The sequence below is a fragment of the Cebus imitator genome, unplaced genomic scaffold (genome assembly GCF_001604975.1).
Source record: "Cebus imitator isolate Cc_AM_T3 unplaced genomic scaffold, Cebus_imitator-1.0 Scaffold13, whole genome shotgun sequence".
Taxonomy (NCBI): Eukaryota; Metazoa; Chordata; class Mammalia; order Primates; family Cebidae; genus Cebus; species Cebus imitator.
The window spans coordinates 3,688,372-3,707,632 of NW_016107328.1; the positions used below are offsets into that span (position 1 = coordinate 3,688,372).

The following is a 19,261-nucleotide window of genomic DNA, read 5'->3' on the forward strand; positions in this document are numbered from 1 at the left end:
CTTCAAAACAGATACAGGGGAAACTCTCCTACAAATGTTAAATTATTTATGAAAAGGAATTATATAGGAATCAAAATAATGTAGTTAAGCCTCAAAATATTTATACCTAATAACTGCAAGCCTAGCTACTTATAAGAGCCTTTATTTTTTTTTCTTTTACCTGCTGCTGCTGGAGCTCCTCTTCCATCAGCTATTGCTTTGGAAGAAGGATTTGAAAGCATCTGTGTATCCTCTTTTTCTGCCCTTGGACATTCATTATGGTAAGAGGAATCTGAAGCTAGTGGTGTTGTAACTTCTGAACCACGACTTAAGTCAAGAGGGAGACAGGGACCCAGCTTCTCAAGTGGCAAATGTGCAACATCAGGCACTACACAAAATAAAGAGTGTAATATAACATTAACACAGATAAAATGGCTCAGTTACTATCACTGTGAATTAAAGTGTTACATAAGTTAAACAGTGCCTGGCACAAAGAAGGCATTCGATAAATATTTGTAGAAGTGCTTATAACTCCAGAAGATAAAAGAGCAGAAATTTCTTAATATTTTAATAATCTTTATCTCTCAGTTTTTTTCTTTATCTTCTTTTATGTTTGGTTCTATAGGAAATCAATATACATTACCCTCTGATACTGAAGATTCTTGCTGATTTTGAGAACTGATGGAGAATACTTTCCCATCAGTGGCTGGAGAGGGAGAAGAAACCTTTTCTACAGAATCATCAGGCATGGGTAAGGTGGCTAAACGCTGAGATCTTCTTCTCCGCTCACTATGCTTGAAAGGTCTAGGGGGATTCACAGGCTGTGGAGGACCTAGAAAAAGATCTTCAATGTTCACGAAGCAGATACATACCAAGATCATTTAAAAATTTTTAAGGAGATAAATGGGAAAAATGATTTATATTCTTCCCTCTGATGTTGTTATAAGATATCCACAAGGAATGGCATGTTCCAAAGGTAATCAAAGGCAAAAATTGTGGCCTCATTCACAAAATGAGGCAATCAAAAATTCTAAAATCTATACTATAACTAAAAGAAAACAAAATGGAACATTAATTTCAAGTAGCTTCCCCAAGTGACAGACTACAGTTAACTTTTCTAACTGCAGGTCGTTGTGTAAACTGCCATTTTCCTTCGGGAAAATACTCTCTTTACAGCAAAATATAAAGAAAAAAATTATATATATGCCTTTTGCTACATTGCAAATCTAGAAATTCTAAGTGGGAAAAAAGGCAGGGGCATAGATGATATAACATTATAGAGTTAGTGCTTTACTTTACACTAATGTAAATAATTTTATCCCATTATCACCCCCCAAATGGAGTTTTACAAACATGTCTGGGCCTGATTCATTAAAAAAAAAATTGAACAAAGACAACTTTGTGTATTATTGGGAGCAAATGAGGAGTTTTAAGATTATGACATTGTGTAACTTATGTTTTTTAATAACTTGGTGAGTAATTTAGGCATCTTCTAGCAATATAAATATTTGGAAATGTCTTTTACACTTTTATATATCTTCTTTCTACATGGCATATAAACACATTTGACAAGAATAGGCAAGATTATATATGCCAATACATTCATGTTAATTTAGAAAGAGGAAGTAAGAGTGTTCTAAAGAGATTGATGTTTGGGTATTTAAGAGTAATTTTACAATCAAAACAAAAATACATGGTGATAATTTAAAAATATGAAAGAATAAAATTGCTATGATATTGTGATTATACCAAAATATAAAATAATTTCCAAAATAAAATGTTTATTAATGTCATATGACATTCCAGTGACTACTATTGACACTATTTCATGATAAATGTCAAAATGAAATGAAGCCTATTAGGAAAACAATTGAATTATGTTCCCATTCTTTCCGCCTATTTATTAAAAAGAACAAAACAAAGCAAAACCTGATCAAAATGAAAAAATGATTCAGTAGAAAATATGGCAACTGAAGGAAAATAGGTTAATATGTTTGATAAAAGTCTTCTGAATGTCAACATCTTTGATTATTCTGGAAGACACAATATGGAATAGTTCATAAGGAAACGTGTCATATTCATTCTCCAATCATGTATTTCACTTGTTGCATAAAGAGAAAAAAAAAGCATCATTTACCTACTGACTTTTCAAATAACTGTTATTCATGTCTCCAACTCAGAATACTAAACTAATATGGGAAACTCAGGGTCAACACAAATCTTGTATTATTTATATATGTAGATATATAGACATATGTATTTATATAGATAGATACACCCATGTTGAAAGGTTATTTTGAAAAAGGCTGCGTTAACTCTTGAAAAATTAGTACTGAAACAGTAAAATCTTTAAAAATATAATCTCAGGGGCATTCTTCTTTCATTAAAAAGATTAAACTGAAGTCTAGACTATAAATATTGTAATAAGGATGAATAGAATGTATTGCAGAGGGAAGTAGTAGACAAGTGGGGACACAAAATCTACAAGAATAGTCTTAAGTAAAAATAGCTATCACGGTCTTTTTATAACTTTTTTTTTTTTTTGTAATGAATCAGGCCTCTCAGTATGCTTGGATTATTAGTTGCGGAGAGTCAAACTACAGTAGAATCTGTGTTATTAAATGGTAAGGCATCTCAACCAGCAGTAAATCAGTCAGAAATGTCCATGGTTTTTGCCCCTGAAATAGTTTCAAGCCTTCCCTATCATATCCACTTAAGTTTGAGTTTCTAAAAAAGCAACTTCATAAAAATACAATATAACTACAATCAAACTGTTTTTAATGTATCTTATAGGATAAAAAACTATTTTTTAAAAATCTGTGCTCACTAGTTTTATTTATCACTGAAGAAGAAAGCTGAGATACAAGCGTCAAATCCTCGACTTGTATTAATTCTGGGGAAAGTGGTGATTTAGGGGGTTTTATACACCCAGAAGAATCTCCAGATTCATGTTTGCATTTCTTGCTGCGAGCCTTCCCTGAAGACAAAGTTGAGGATAACAGTGCAGGTTTCTGAGTGTTGGCAGAACTGCTAATGTCAGCTTCATTTTTTTTCTGACTTTGAGGTTTAGGTGAAATCGCCTGAATAAATAATAAAAAATTGATATTTTTATTTTGGCTTCTTCATTTTTGTTCTTGTATTCTATTTTGATTGTTAAGCAACTTTAGTATCCAGAAACATTGTTAAGCAACATATAACATTTCTATTACAAATGAAAAACCAAAAAGAACCCCACAAATTATTAACTAAAAGTTGAATAGGCTATCTTTAAAGGGATGCTGTCAACTTTCAGTCTAAATTAATTTTTTTAAATATATTATTCAAAATATTTTCAGAATATAAAATGGTATAGGACAAATATTTTCAGTATTAAACAGAAATACACCCCATTAGGAACCAGAATTGCCAATGACAATAATTCGATAAACAAATAACATTTTCATGTTTTAAAGGACTAGAGGAATACATTTAAGCTTTCAACTTTAGATGTTTTCTTAAAAAATCATTTATTTTATTAAGTTGAATGTGGAGGTCTAAGTAGACAGTTTCCCTTTAAAGAAAGCTCTGAACAGGAAAACAATGACCAAATTAACAAAACATTATCTTTAACTCATTTTAGTGCTGAAAGCTAGAGTTTCATAAGCACAATGCATCATGAAATCAGAGCCACCAGCAATACAGAGTTAAAAGACTAAAAAACAATACAAAACAAGCAACAAAAAAAACCAAAGAGATAAAGTGTAAGTTAAAAACATTGGATTTAAAAACAAAATACGTCGCATTCTTAGATGAGAGTTTTTACCTTCTTCCTGCCAACTGATACTTTTAAAAAAAAATTAGAACTTTGTCAGTTCTTTCATAAAAGAATATTTTTATTCATTTGGCTGTAAAATTTCCTACATATGTTAAAATATGTGTGAATGTATCCATTTTTCAAAACAAGAGAAAATAGCTACACTGGATGGATTTGCAAACTATGGTGCTGAAATGCCTCTCTCTTTCTGATATACTTATCTGAGAGCAAAATATGTAATACACATTTTTTGAAAATCTCTTCTACCACAGGCCTTTATAAAGAGTGAAACTGCTAGCACTATAAACAACATGCTTGTCCCCAAGATATCTTTTTACTTCTGTATCTTGTGGAGAATAACTATCAGGTCTACGGTCTGCAGTTCTCTGGAGTATGAAAGATCATTTTCTGGGGACCATATAAATAAATAATTCTGTTCCCACTGATACAAGTCAAATTTTGGTTGGGGAAAAAAAATGCATATTTGGTATTAAGTAGGGCACTTGAATGCTCTACAGACAGCATGTTGGACAAACCACATAAAAGGCCTGGTGTCAAGTGTCCCATTCATTCAGTTGTCATTTCTATTATTGAATTTACTCATTACAAATGTGTTTAAGTGCAGGTTAATTATTTGAAAAGGTACTCCATAAACAGATAGTATTCCTAACCTTATCATAAAAGGTGTTGCCAGAAAAGTAATTAGAGCCATTACTTGTAAATAAACAATTTTATTGTTCATCTTCACATATGTGAAAGACATCACTACAGCATCCATTACTCTCAAGTTACAAAGTTATAAAACAAGGTTTTAAAACTTAAATTAATATCTTGATAAGGTGCTTAACTTCTAAACAAGGAAAAATTAACATTGTTTTTAAAACTTACTGAATTATTATGCATCTAATGCAAGTTTTATCCAAAAGTAAATATAACATGACATATCCCTAATACAATTAAATAATCTATAATTAATAAGCTAAGAATTGGGGTTCAAGACCACAGAGTTTGAATTTTTAAAAAATATAAATAAGTCCATTAGCACAGTAAGTTTTGACTACAGGCCTGTTATCAATCTATGTCATGAATGACATTACTTTAACTCATTAGGAAACAGAGGTTAGTAACAATCGATACCTCTTCTTTAGGTCTATTGCTGATACCAATTGAGATGTAATTAAGAGCTTTATAACTCGGCTTTTTAACTATGAAGCAAGGCTAACACATAGGATCAAAATATGTTTGGTTACAAAACATTTTCACATTGAAATCAACTTGAATGACAAATAGAAAATGAGGGAATGGCATGGTGTTCCTTAAAATCTAAAATAATTTACAAGGTTTTCATTAATGATTGTTGGTCTCTTTGTTACAAAACTGGCAAGGACTCTCAAAATTTTTTAATTATGAAAATAGAAACAGCCGAGTTACACAATTTTCCTTTCTTTTTAGAAATTCAATTTCAAAACTTGGTTTTCTATACTTCTGTCTAAAGTGGGTACTGCCCTCTACACTAACTTCCACATTTAATAAGTACTTTTCACAATCACATTCACCTCAGCAGGATTGTGCATAATCAAAGATTGACATTGTAATGAATTTTCCAGAAACATTTTATTACCCAAGTCCCTGATTTATCGCACTCTGAGAATACCATAAACAGTGGTGAAAATACAAAATATTGTATAACTGGGACGCTGAATATAGTAATACACAGTAAAAAAAGTTATTTAAAATTTGGTTGATATATTGACAATAACGGCAAAGACTTAACCGTTTGATGATCACAGAAAATCAGAAGATATGATTCAATGACATATTAATCAATTTAAAAGACCCATTGATTTCATACAACATTAATGGAGGCACCAAAACAACGCACTGTTATCAAATGAGGCCTAAAATAACCCTGAAAAACTCAATACAATATCAATTAAATTTGGAGTATTTTTTTAAACGCATCTAGAGAAGAGCAAAAGATACTCATTCTAAAGTCTTCTTTATTAGGTTACTAATAAAGAAAAGTAATACAAAAAGGATATATTAAAACTACGTTAAGGCTCAGATTTTAAAACAGGAGAACCAAGGAAATCCAGTTATGGCTATTACTGTGTTCTTATATGTCTTACAGTGCCTAAGAAGTTAAGCCCTTAGAGAATGTAAAAGCATGCACAGTTCATTATGTACAAGTATTGTGGGAATCTGAAGGTAGCCAAGGCAAAATCTAGCAACTGCAACCTTCACTTTTAAATTCCTCTATTAGGTGGTTTAAAGACAGACCCTTAATAGTTTTTTAAACTCTCTTTTTTTGTAGTTATTAAAATATACATCCTAGCAAAAATGTATGGCTCATTGATCAATTCATAAAACACATAGTCAATCTAACAACACCAATTGTTACAATATAAAAGAAACTTCTTACAAAAGAAGCTTTATTAGATGTCAAAAAACCCTGTTTTAACTCACAAATGAAAAGTATTTGTGTAAGGGTCTTTTTGTAAGCTAGTTAAAGGTGATCCAGCTGGAAGCTTATACCCTGGGATGCCTGTCTCCAGACCTTCAAATTTTGGAGACAAAGGCTTTAATGCCAGTCTACTGAAATCAAACACTAATGAAGTCTGTAGTTATCTGTATATCTTGGAGAAGGCAGAGTTAAAAATATATCATCAATTAATTAGCTTCCTATTCCCATATCTGATCGAAAGGGGAATTTCAATTACGTAGATACTAGAGCTCCGTCATCATTCCAGTGGGAACCTTGAAAAAAATCAAATGCTACCATTTCATACCTGCTCCAGCATTGGAGCTGTTTCATTGTAGTCTTCCTTTTTTTCAGCACCATCCACCCCAACAGCTTTGGATGCCAACAAACCTTGAGAAAAATCGTACAGAAATTGCTTATTAGAAAAAAAAATACTGATTTACACCCTAATTAACTTTTCAAAAATCTTAGCAGCTGAAACTTCCTATACTTTTTAATATATAGGAAGTAAATAGTTTCAAATGTTTTCTTTTCATAAATACAAATATGCTTAATGATAAGCCAAGAGACTGAATCAGGACTGAAGAGTTGCTTACATAGTTGTGTGGGTTTTTGTTTAATGTTACTCACTGAAAACACACACATGCACACATACATTTATCCTGTAAAAAGTTAAAATTCTACGTCTTAATGTCTAGATTAAGATTGCTCAGGTTGCTAATAATTATAATACAGGTTTTGTCTAAACAAGTATAAAAACAGAGTAAGACAGATGAAACCCTTCCAAACATCTAGAACATAAAATATGATTTTCTGTTGTTTTACTAGCTAAAAAAGCTACCAACTCTTAAGTTCACTTAGAACCTTTCAATCTAAGCTTTATGTGTGTCCAGTTGTACCTTATCTTCTTATAAGAGTTTAAACACAGATGGATCCATTTTATGTTAAGGGAATAAAAGTGTGGGTCCTTCCTAGAACATCAGAACTTAGTATCATAGTTCATTTTGTCTATATATGACAAAAATTTTTAGAAGTTCCAATTTTCTTTGATGTATGTCACAATTCTCAAATTAAAAAATAGAATAGGCCAGACGTGGTGGCTCATGCCTGTAATCCCAGCACCATGGAAGGCTGAGGGGGGCGGATCACTTGAGGTCAGGAGTTCAAGAACGGCCTGACCAACATGGTAAAACCTCATCTCCACCAAAAATACAAAAATTAGTCAGGCGTGCTGGTGGGCACCTGTAATCCAAGCTATCTGAGAGGCTGAGGAAAGAGAATCACTTAAACCCAGGGGGCAGAAGTTGCAGTGAGCCGAGATTGTGCCACTGAGCTCCAGCAGGGGCAACAGAGCAAGACTCTGTCTTAAAAATAGAAAAAAATATATTTTATTTGAATATATAACTGTATTATTAATTTACCAAAACATCAAAACTCTGCTTTAATAAAATATAGGCATTTACTTAGGTTAAAATTCTTTGCTAAGCATGTCAGGTACCTTCAATGAAGTACGGTTTATAAGCCCAGAACACGTATTTGGTTTTGTTTAAGGCCACCAAAATACTATTGAAATAAAACCCATTTTTGTGTCATTTCAAAGTTGTCAGGTACCTTCAATGAAGCCCAGTTTATAAGCCTAGAACAAGTAATCTGTTTTGTTTAAGGCCACCCTGCTCATAAAAGGCCACCAAAAATCGTATTTGTGCCATTTCAAAGTTGGCCACATTAAAAACTTTGCTCCAAAAAAAGCATGTTTAACAACTGACAACTTAATAGTAAACTGACTACAGCAATTATACTACACACATTACAGAAGCTGTCCACAACATATTTAATAGAAGAAAAATGGTTCCCCATCAAATGTGGTATGACATAGAGCTATCCATGAGGCAACATGCCTTGACTTTATCAGATAACTATCCTAAAGAAGTGAAGTGATCTATGTAGGAATTCACATATTAAAATTATATTCTTAGGCCCAGCACAGCAGCTCATGCCTGTAATCCCAGGACTTTGAGAGGCTGAGGCAGAAGAATCATATGAGGTCAGGAGTGTGAGACCAGTCTGGCCAACGCGGTTAAACCCCATCTCTACTAAAAATACAAAAATTAGCTGGGTGTGGTGGCACACACCTGTAATCCCAGTTACTCAGGAGGCTGAGGCACGAGTATCGTTTGAACCTGGAAGGTGGAGGTTGCAGTGAGCCGAGATGGCACACTGCGCTCCATCCTGGGGGACAGAGTGAGACTGTTTCTAAATAAATAAACAAATTAAAATCTTAAAGTAGTACTCAAGTCAAATTCTAAATTAGGCAAAAGATACCTTTCCTTTATTGGAAGGTGAATACCTAGTACTCAGATTATAGTTTAAAATAAAAGAGGCTGAGTGTAAGACAATGAGTTTGATACATCTATGATTGGTATTAAAATTGGTATCTAAGGTCCGGTGTGGTGGCTCATGCCTGAATTGTAGCAGTTTGAGAGCCCAGGAGTTTGAGACCAGCGTGGGCAACATAGCAAGACCCCGTCTCTATATTAAAAAACAAATAGAAAACAACAATAACAGCAACAACAACAAAAAACCCTGGTATTTGTCCCAGTTTGAGATTTANAAAAAAAAAAAAAAAAAAAAAAAAAAAAAAAACCTACATAGTTTGTTCCAGTCTCATACTGTATCAACTGTATATAAACAATTTTACAAAAATAGTTTTAATCCTAATTATATTCTGAACATATTCTTACATTACTGAAAAAGATACAGTACTGAACATTTGTCTAACATTCAAAGCCATATTCACTAAGTTTTTATTCTCCAGCTAATGTTTTTAAGGATCAATAAACTATTGAAATAAAAATAATTAGAAAATCAACTTCTTATTTTGCAGGAAACTGCGTAGAAGTTCTATTTCTAAAGGCTATTCAAACAGGACAAATTTTGCTATTCAATATATTATATATATTCTGTTTTGTTTCCTTTCATAGAGGTGGTAGAAATAGTTTTTAATACTCAATAGATGAAATAGATCACAAACTGAAAATAGGTACCACAAGTATTGAAACAAAATAATTCACCCATAACCTACAGATTTATAGTAGGACATTACAGACCCAGTTTATTAAAATCCATTTCCATTAATGGTTTGAGAAGGAAAAATAAAGTGCTGTAATGTGTTCATAAAAAGTAATGAGATTTAAGAAAAAACTACTTAAAATTAGATTTAAAAATGAATACTTGGTTATCCAGAGAATTTAAAAGCCCAAGTATGATTAATAAAGTCTTTTTTATGCTTTTATATACACACCAACTTACAAAATAGCTATTAAATATAAACAACAAAATGGAACAAATAATAAAATAGGTACTTGAGAGAATTCTGACTACTTCTGCCTTAAGAGGCAGTCCAAAATCTGTTATGTTGACCTGCTAATATTCCAGGAAGAAATGCAATATCCATAGAAAATGAGAAAAATGAGAAGAATTAATTGAAAGGAAATTATCAGCAAGTACCTATTAATTATCAATATATTACTAACAGGCCCTCTTCTAGAAGAATACACCTATGGGATAAAATTGCCCCATAAGAATGCAATATGGTGCTTCAAGAAATTATTTAGAAATTAGGTAAAAGAAGAATATCAAATAGTCATTAGTTCCATCCACCAACAAAGTCACAACTTCCCAGTATTCTATATTAGCTAGAAAATACACAGTTGGTCTCTTCCTGCCAATAGGAATAAGTAGAACAGAGGCTAGAGCTCCCTAGAATGGCAAAGGGGAACAAAGAAAGGGTAAAGTGATTAAATTCTTGGTCTACTTTTCATCTAGATATTTCAAAACACAATCCTCTTGCTGGGACTAAGAATCAAATATTCTTGATATTATTATCAATAATATACTACTGGTCAATTCAAATTTCAGGATTTAAAAATTTTTTTTAATTCTTAAGTTACAGAAACACACCTAACCTGGCTGAAATTCCAGGAACTCTTAGAACCTATGAGAAATAGACCATGCAGCACCAACTGCTGATGTTTTTTCCTTTACTCCCTAGACAATCTGCAGTTTTAAGTCTAGTCATTTTCAATTTGTTTGCAAATTTTTCCCAAAAGTATGGACTACTAATTTTCTATGTAAAATTGTTTATTGCAAATCAGTATGTATTAGCCATATATGATAACAGCTATCAATAAGGTACATTACATAATGAAAAATATGAACCTGGAAGAGTGTGTGTGTGTGTGTGTGTGTATATATTATACAGCATATGGAACATGAATATATGTGAAATAGGTATATGTGTATATATGTATATACATACATACACGTTCCATATACTGTACAACTGTATTTTCAATGTCTACCTATTTGGAATCTTTCAAAAAAGCCATCCTTTTATGACTCTCTATACAGAAATCAAGTTTAAAATCATCACATGGTATATATGTGGCAAAGTGAATAGAAAAAATGATAAATACATGACTTAAAGTTTTCCAATGGCTGGTCCACTTATTTAAGCTAGAGCTCTTTAAAAATAAAATAAAATAGAGGAGAGAGATACAGCACAGCAGGCTGCCATGATCCCAGCCTCAATCGTCTCAGTAGTAAAAGGACAAAAAGACAAATACAGATGAGCTTGATAAATTTAAAATATACCATAATGCCACAGCAAAATTACTTTTTTGTATTAGTTCTCATTTATCTTTATAAACTATAAATGAATTTACTGTTAAAAGGCAAGCCTGAATTTCAACTATTGAAGGCGATCTTACAATATCTATTGTCTTTTTGCATGACATAGTTGCAACATGAAATCAGAAATAGATGTAGAAAGATGAACTATTAAAAAGATTACAACACACTTAAATTTTCTGAGTAAATAAAGAGAAAAGATCATAATGGCTTCACATTCATAAAATCATATGCTTTGCTGCTGCTGTCAAACTATAACCTATTCACTTGAGACTCCCAAAGGAACGTGAAGAGAAAATCCCTCCATGGAAGGGAAAGGTGTTACTAAGCAAGCAGTATTACAAACTTGAGGCACATGGTAAAATGGTACTTTTTTTCCTTCACTACTGTCTTTTCAAGGCCATGGGGAAATAATGCATCATTGCGGGCTCAGCTGAGTTTTTCTGTTATGGCTTTTTGGTTTTTTTATTTCTTTAAACATTGAGCTTGAATCTCCCAGTAAGGCGTATGTAATACCATATTGACTGAAACTATTAAAAGGAGATTATCCAAATTGAAGGAAAAAAAAAAAATGAAGCTGGAAAGCTGGCAGCTGTATCGTGTCAGTGTCACCTCCGTCTTCTTTGATCTTGACTCCTCCAATAGTGCTGTTTCAATCTTTGTATCACAGGAGTTAGAAATACTATTCCAATTCTGGCCAGTACATAGCAATGGGTTCCACATTTTAAGGCAAAACTGAAGTCTCATGCCATAAGAACAATCACTTAGAGAACACATGGCTTTCTCCAAGGTTAATAGTTTACAAGGAAAAAAGTGTAACAGGTTAACTGATTTAAAATATTTCCTGTTCTGGAGCCAAGTATATCCTTTATCAGAGACAGGCATGAAAATAATATATACAAATGGAAAGAGACTAAATATTCTCACCTGCTGAAACCAATTATTATCACTTAGATGAACAATATAAATAAAATGGTTGATCTAAACAACTCTCAGCTCCAGAGTCATCTTTCAGCTGGCTTCCTCTCCTCAGAAAATGGTCAAAATGTTGAGTTTACATTTATTCCTAAAATCTGACCATGAAATCAAGTTTCTTCAAGTTTAAATGAATGCCAACAAAGGTTTACACAGCTTTATTAGGCCAAAGGCACTAAAAAAAAGGTATGTCCTTATAATAAGAACATATGACTAAATCATGAAAATATTTAAACTCCACTTTTAACATATACTCAGAAAAAGTAAATATGTTCACTATTTCTTTTGAAGACTAGTATCACTAGGCTGAACAGGCCATGGACATGGCAGGATGTAGTATGACTGGCCCCAATTCTAATCCTTCAATCCCCTCTTCCATGAACACTAACCAGGCAAGAATTTTCTAATAGCCTACCTAGCACTGCTATTTCCTAAACTACAGGAAAGCATATGGAAATAAGCCCAGATTCTAGAGACTAACCTGAAGAATAGAAATTAAAAAAAAAAAAAAAAAAACTTATAAAAATACTTTTTTATCAGAAATTCAGAAATTAACAGATTCAGGAAGTAAATGTAAGTCATTTTCCAACCATATACGGTACCCTCCTTAAGTAAAACTGGTCAATTATAAGAATGTATGAAAAAATTTAGAACCTCAAACACTGTGTTACCTTAAGTTGACAAAATAATTCTTCCAGAAACTACTACTACCACCAATGTAATTTAAAAATGACTGAGCTTTGTAGTATTTGTCCTTATCAACCCTCACAACATCCCTGTGAGGTAGGTAGAAGATATGTGATATTTTTCACATTTTACATCAGAAAAAGCTGACAGTGTTGAAAGACATTGAGCTTGTCTTTGTTATTAACAGGTCCATGATACTAAACCAAAAGATGCATTTTATTTTATTAAAAACAAATTACTCTAAAATTATAAACATTCCATTTCCCCCCGCAAAAAAAAATCATTGTCGTTTACCAGTAATCTTGTTAAGGCGAGCTCTCTTTGCCTGAAATGAGTTGCCTTGATTATTTTTCCTCTTGTTTGATAATGTGCTCTCTGGCTGTGGAAAGATCATCTTTGGAACGTTCTCTACATGAAGTCCTACTTTTAATAGAACACATATATGAGAGTTTATCTAGAATCCAAAATTAAAACACATGATTTTTTAATAGCAAAATAGTAACAATGCTTTGCACATTAGTTTAATTTACTTCTTGATAAAGATCTTTGAAAACCACAAATCCCTCCAGACTAACATATTGGAATAAAAAGACTACTAAAGTAGTTATTCTTAAAGAAATGCAAGAAGAAAATGACTTACTGCTTTTTCCATATTACATATTGAAACACACATAGAAGCATTTAAAGGTTGCAGAAAAAATAAAAACAAAAGAAAAAAATCTCAAACAAAAATCTGCTACCAAGAAGTTACAAATCAAAATCTCAACCTATTTCTATTCAAGAATGCTGATGGCATCCAATATCAAGTAACCCATACTACACTATTAATTTTCAGGTCTATCTGTAAGATGCTAAAAAAGTTAGCCATTATATTTTACTAGGGAAAAAGCCTAAAAATTTAATTATACATTCAAAATCAAAGGAAGCCAAGGGATTTGACTTGTTCACTAATGAGTTTACCAGCGTCATAAGGAATTAACATAAGAATGTATTTTGTACCAAATGTTTCACTAGATGTAGGCAGATCTTCCTTCTTCTCTACGTCTGGTGTGGCTATACAAGTTGAAGTTTCTTCCTTCTTTGAAGGTACTTTAAACCACTTTCTCTCATCTTTATCCTTATCTTTATTGCTGTTGGCGCTGGTTCGAGGTTTACTCCCTGTTTTGTTCTTGGCTGCAGCTGCAGCAGCTGCTTTGACTAAAGCTATCCAATCCTCCAAAGGAAAAACACAAAACATGTGAAGTATTAAAAATGAATTAAAATGTAATTACATTTATAAAAATATGTGTCACATTTTCAAAGCTACTTTCACATGTAACCACACAGAGAGATAACAATATTTACATGATAGCTCATCAACATGGTAGGTTATCAAATTTAATAATCAAATGGCTAGAATGTATAACCTCTCATAAAACAGCAGAGGAAACCTATGGCAGATAAGGAATACTACATGACATTCTACCTTAGTATTTTAGGGCTTAAATGTTGCATTCCATCACTTTTCCATAATACAAAGGACTAGAAAAGAAGAGAAAAATGCTATCTTGAATAGTCTACAAAGATTAAAAATAGTGTATTCCCACCTACCAAAATTACTATGCCTTATTAGGACAAAGGTACCATTCAAATTACAGTCAATCTCATAGAAATCAAGAAAGGTATGCCTTTTATTATTTTCTAAAGCTACTGAAATTCAGATAGCAATTTATCACAACAGCTTAATAATACTGATGAAGAAGAAAAGAGCTCCACTGACCAAGGTAAAGCATCCACTGTCAGAACTCCACATTAATTTCTCTTCCTATACAACATCCTAGGTCTGTTTGGTACCACTCTTCTGAGGTGCAAGTATTTATTTTTCCTGTGTTACTTTAGTTTGTTGCTAAATACATTTTACTATTGTATTTTTAACTAAAAATGTTTATTATAAAAAATATAAAAAGGTGTAAACAAGTATACAGTGGTCCTGACATTTTAATATTTTCACAATCAAAATGTTTTTAAAACAAATATAAATATCTCTACAGAGTCAATCTGCTGAGGCCACTAAACTGTGTCAAATAGACTACTAACTCAGATTCTCTCAAAATATATTAAATCCCTAGTCCAAGCAACTAAAAATTTCACAACATCAAATGAATTTAATTCATGGTTTACATCAATATAAGCAAAACAGGTAAATAAAATTAAGCAATGAACAATGTAGGATAACACTGCCTTAAAAATATACGGTGAAAATAAAAGGCATTAAAAAAAAATCTGTATTTCTAACTCTTTCGCATGATTGAAATTAACTGAAAACATCATGTGATTGCACTAAACACATTTAATCACTAATTTTCTTTTTTGGTTTGTTTGTTTTTGTTTTTGTTTTTGTTTTTTTTTTTTTTTTGAGACAGAGTCTCAACTCTGTCGCCCAGGCTAGAGTGCAGTGGCACGATCTGGGCTCACTACAACCTCCACCTCCTGGGTTCAGGTGATTCTCCTGCCTCAGCTTCCTGAGTAGCTGAGATTATACCCTGTCCTATATGCCAAGTACTAGGCTAAGAATTCAGGATACCACAACTGTTAAAATGCTGGTCCTGTCCATAAGGAATTGACAGATAAATAAAATTAGCTACAATCCAACGTGACAGGATAGGTACTAGAGTAGTAAACAAAATACTATAGGAGAACAGAAAAGATTGATTTTGACCGAAGAGAAAGACAAGTGGAAAATGACAGATGAACAAAACTCTAAAGATATGCCGAAATTTGCTACTGATGGGGTAGCGGCAAAGGAGAAAATGTTACTCCAAGCAAAAGGAAAAACATTAAACAAAGACAAGGAGTAAAAGTGTACAGAAAAGTGAAAGTGATTGAAGATTCAAGGAGCAATATGGGTAGCTAAGAGCAGTATGGCCAAATTGAGCTTTGAGACTAACATTTAAGCAATGAGAAAAGAAGTCACCATCAATGAAAAAAAAAAAGGAGAGAGAACAATCAACAAAATGAGAAGAGAAACAACAGTAAGTACAATCAGACAAGCAAAAGGAAAGTAAAGTGTTACTGTATATGCCACAGACATCATATGTTTGCAGACCTATTAAGAGTAGAGCATTAAATTATGGCTTCCACATTGTGGGGAAAATTTTAACTTGTTAGAATTGCTGGAAAACACCAGAAGTAGTTCCCATTCCAAGTTGTTTTCTACCTCCAATAAAGAGAAAACTAAAAAGAGAATCATATCACACCTTTTAAAATTTAAACATGTTTTTTAAATGCTTTTTAATCATATGACTTGCATGGGAATCACTGTAGCTGTGTGATTCAAGAACTCTCCCATTTTCTCTTTTATTTTTATGTTTTTTTATTTTGTGTTTGCTTTTGTGTTTATTTATACAAATTTATGGGATACATGTGAAATTCTGTTACATGTATGTAACTAGTAGTGATCAAGTCAGTGTATTTAGGGTGTCCATCACCCAAATATAATACAGTTTTATTAAGCACAGTCACTCTACTCTGCTATCAAACACTGAATTTACTCCCTCTATAGAAAAGCTTCGTTGTCAAAAATAACTGAAGTGTAATCTTTTCATGAACTATAACTAATAATGATATGTTTCCAAGCGCTTTGTAGATAAAAAGGTATTGCACTCAAAAGGGCATTGCGTTTGGAATCAGAAACTCTGGGTTAACGGAATCACTTTGCTCAGAACGACTGAGTAAAATTTTAAGTCAGTCACTCAATCCTGTAACATCTGAATTCTTCAAATGTGAAGCAGAAATATTAGCCATATCTATGTCAAAGGATCTACTAAAAGACTCCAATGAAACAATACACAGAAAAAAATGTTTTATAAATATTAATAGCAAAGGACCTTTGAGCCAACCATTAACACTCGTGAGTTACAACATAAATTCTGTATCAGCACACCCTCAGGAAGGAAAATCAAGAGAAAAAGCAAGTACTTCTGTTACAAGCCTCTATATTAAAAATATAATGGCTCAATCTCTCACCCTGTAATTATTACTGCTCTTATTAGGGTAGAAAACCACAAGGAACAAGAAAGTATCTCGTAAGATGAAGGAATCAATCCTCATCCTATGATATATGTCAGTTTCATAGCTATTTATGTATCAACACTACCATTCCACACAAAATTAGGTGGAAGAAAAAAATGTAGGTAGGGAGAAAGAGAGGGGATCTTATTTTAGGCTGTTAACGTGTCTACCATTATTCAGTGAGAAAAATGTCTACAGACACAGTGTTAGAAGGACTACATTGCATTCACTGTAATACTAAAAGCACCTTGCATTCACTGTAATATTAAAAGCTCCTTAAAGTGCTCAAGCTAACCTCTTAATAATGCAAGCAGCAGTTTATGCAGCATTAACCAACTGATTCAAAGTAAAAAACAACAGCATTAAGACTTATTTAGGCTTAAGAGTATTAATTAATCTGGAGGTTTGCACATACAAAAGTGTTATTAATGTCACATTTCGACAGGTTCTACAGAAAGTTTAAGAAAGAGCATTTCCAGACTGCATTAATTTGATGCACAATTCTTTGCTAGCTCAATTTAAAAACTATAAAGAAATTCTCAATGTACTCAAAATCTAGAAGATAGCAAGATAGGCCACCCCTTAGTTTTGGCCAAATAACACCTGATTTGGCATATTTTCTTAATGAAGGCAAGTCGAAAGCTTGTTAGGAAAAAGCAACTCATAAAATGGGCGTCATTTATAAAACGCAATTCTACAAATATTGTTAATGTTGTTGTAATTAAGAATTATAAAGAAAAATGAAAAATTAAAAGAAATATGCTACTATCCAAATATTATTTCAGTAGTTTTGTATCTTGGCACTGATCTTAATGTTATAACACACCATAGTCTGACTAAGGAATCACTACTTATTAAAAACAAACATCCCTAATATCCAATAAATTTAATTTTTATAACCTGTAATTTTATGACAAACCAAATTGGCTCAGTGTCCCACTTTAAAAAAAGAAAGTTTTAAGGCAATAATACCAATGTCATTTCATGAACATCTGATCAACCTGAATAACAAAATAATTGTTTTAAAAAAAAAAAAAAAAAAAAAAATTGAGACTTTTGTTTAAGCAGGTATATACTAAACAATGTTCCCAACATTTTAATCAATCTATGTAGTAACCAAGAAATCACACCACTGAATGCTTAAAAGAACACTTTATTTATATATACATGTGGGAACACACAAAGCCACTTCCTGATCAAAAGCATTTTCATTTTAAATTGCATTTACATGTTAACTAGAGGAAATCTGCTTGCTAATCGTTTCATAATTAAATTTTCGAAAAACAGGTAATTTAAAAGAATCACACTTATTTCTTCATAATTTTTTTAATGTGTTGGATATACATTTCTAGAGCATTAAACATTTACGCTTGACTGAAGCTGACCAGGTAATTTCAACACATTTCAGAATGACAGTTTTCACTGCATGGTTTGAACAAATACGTAGCATATTTCCATATTAGACATTTTCACAGACTACTTTCAATTTCTTAAGAATAATTGTAGGTCCAGGTGCTGAAAATCCCAAATAACAGCAGAATATAAAGGAAAATATTTTAAATTTCTAATGGCACCTTTCTTTCCAGTATTTCAGAAAACATAGCCAACAAATGGAATTGTGGTTTTACCTCCACCCAAGATTCTCCTTCCAATGCTTACCGTCCATTCTTGCTTTGAGCAGTGACAAAGCATACAATACACTGCTTCCACCATATGACTCAGAAAGCCCTACCTGAAACAGCCTACAGAGTGTCAGGTAAGCGCCTTTTAAAGGAAAATGAATGACTATGATTTGTAGAAGGAAAGAAGAAGATAAGAACTCAATGTAAAATTTTATATTAAAAATTTTTAACTTTCTAAATGACATTATATACCAGGAAAAACAAAACAAAATTTTTTAAAAAAAGGCACTTACCTCACTTCCCATAGACTGGTTACACGATCCAGCTGGGTCGATAGGACAACACCAGCTTAGTGGATGCTGGGATTTCACCTGGAACAGAAACTAGTGACCTATAACTTTAGCAGGTCTAAAACCAAAGAAGCAAAAATCAAGTGTATAATTTATTTTACAGTCTGAGCTGCTTTTTCTTGCTGCTATTTGGGGCTATCAGCACATAACCCTACAATTAGTTCATATAAAAATATATCTATGTATAAATATATTTTGATCAATCATCATTCAAGAAGATATCCCTTTGGGTAGCCAGGAATACTGAACACTCTTACCTGCCCCTTAGCATCCTCGGGCATGGCTTTAATGTGCATTCTTTTTAAACAACGAATTACTCCATCATAAAACTGAACTGTAAATGTTCCTGAAACAGGAGCAAGTCAGAATCATTAGAAAATATAATTCGATTTTACAGCAACACTTGAAATCTAACAAGTAATGATCTGTATAAATAAATGCTTTGGAATGCAAAAACTACAAACATATACTCCTGTTAAGGACTCCAACAAGTTTAAGTTTACTTTCTCCCTCCCTCTAGAAACAACTCTGAATTCCTGTTTCCCTTCAAAAGTACACAAATTAAGCCTTGATAAGTTAGTTCCATGTAACTCTGATTTTTACTAAGGAATTTGATAATTTATTTTGCAATATG

The 19,261-nt window shown here is 32.4% G+C and overlaps 1 protein-coding gene across 14 annotated transcripts in view; it reads right to left on the bottom strand.

Annotated features, from left to right (window-relative positions):
- PHF20L1 (PHD finger protein 20 like 1) overlaps positions 1 to 19,261 on the bottom strand; it is a 75,854-nt gene that overhangs the window by 32,933 nt on the left and 23,660 nt on the right. For 4 of the 14 annotated variants that reach the window (XM_017500146.2, XM_037728438.1, XM_017500156.2 and 1 more), the window contains exons 5-12: positions 18,885 to 18,973; positions 18,571 to 18,660; positions 13,605 to 13,818; positions 12,900 to 13,028; positions 6,562 to 6,644; positions 2,807 to 3,059; positions 623 to 811; positions 161 to 367 (exon numbers count right to left, since the gene is read on the bottom strand). In XM_017500146.2, the coding sequence (XP_017355635.1) occupies positions 161 to 367; positions 623 to 811; positions 2,807 to 3,059; positions 6,562 to 6,644; positions 12,900 to 13,028; positions 13,605 to 13,818; positions 18,571 to 18,660; positions 18,885 to 18,973 (1,254 nt within the window). Of the gene's footprint in view, positions 1 to 160; positions 368 to 622; positions 812 to 2,806; positions 3,060 to 5,367; positions 6,645 to 12,899; positions 13,029 to 13,604; positions 13,819 to 18,570; positions 18,661 to 18,884; positions 18,974 to 19,261 lie in introns of those variants that run through there. The other 10 variants (XM_017500193.1, XM_017500199.2, XM_017500207.2 and 7 more) reach the window with 7 other exon arrangements.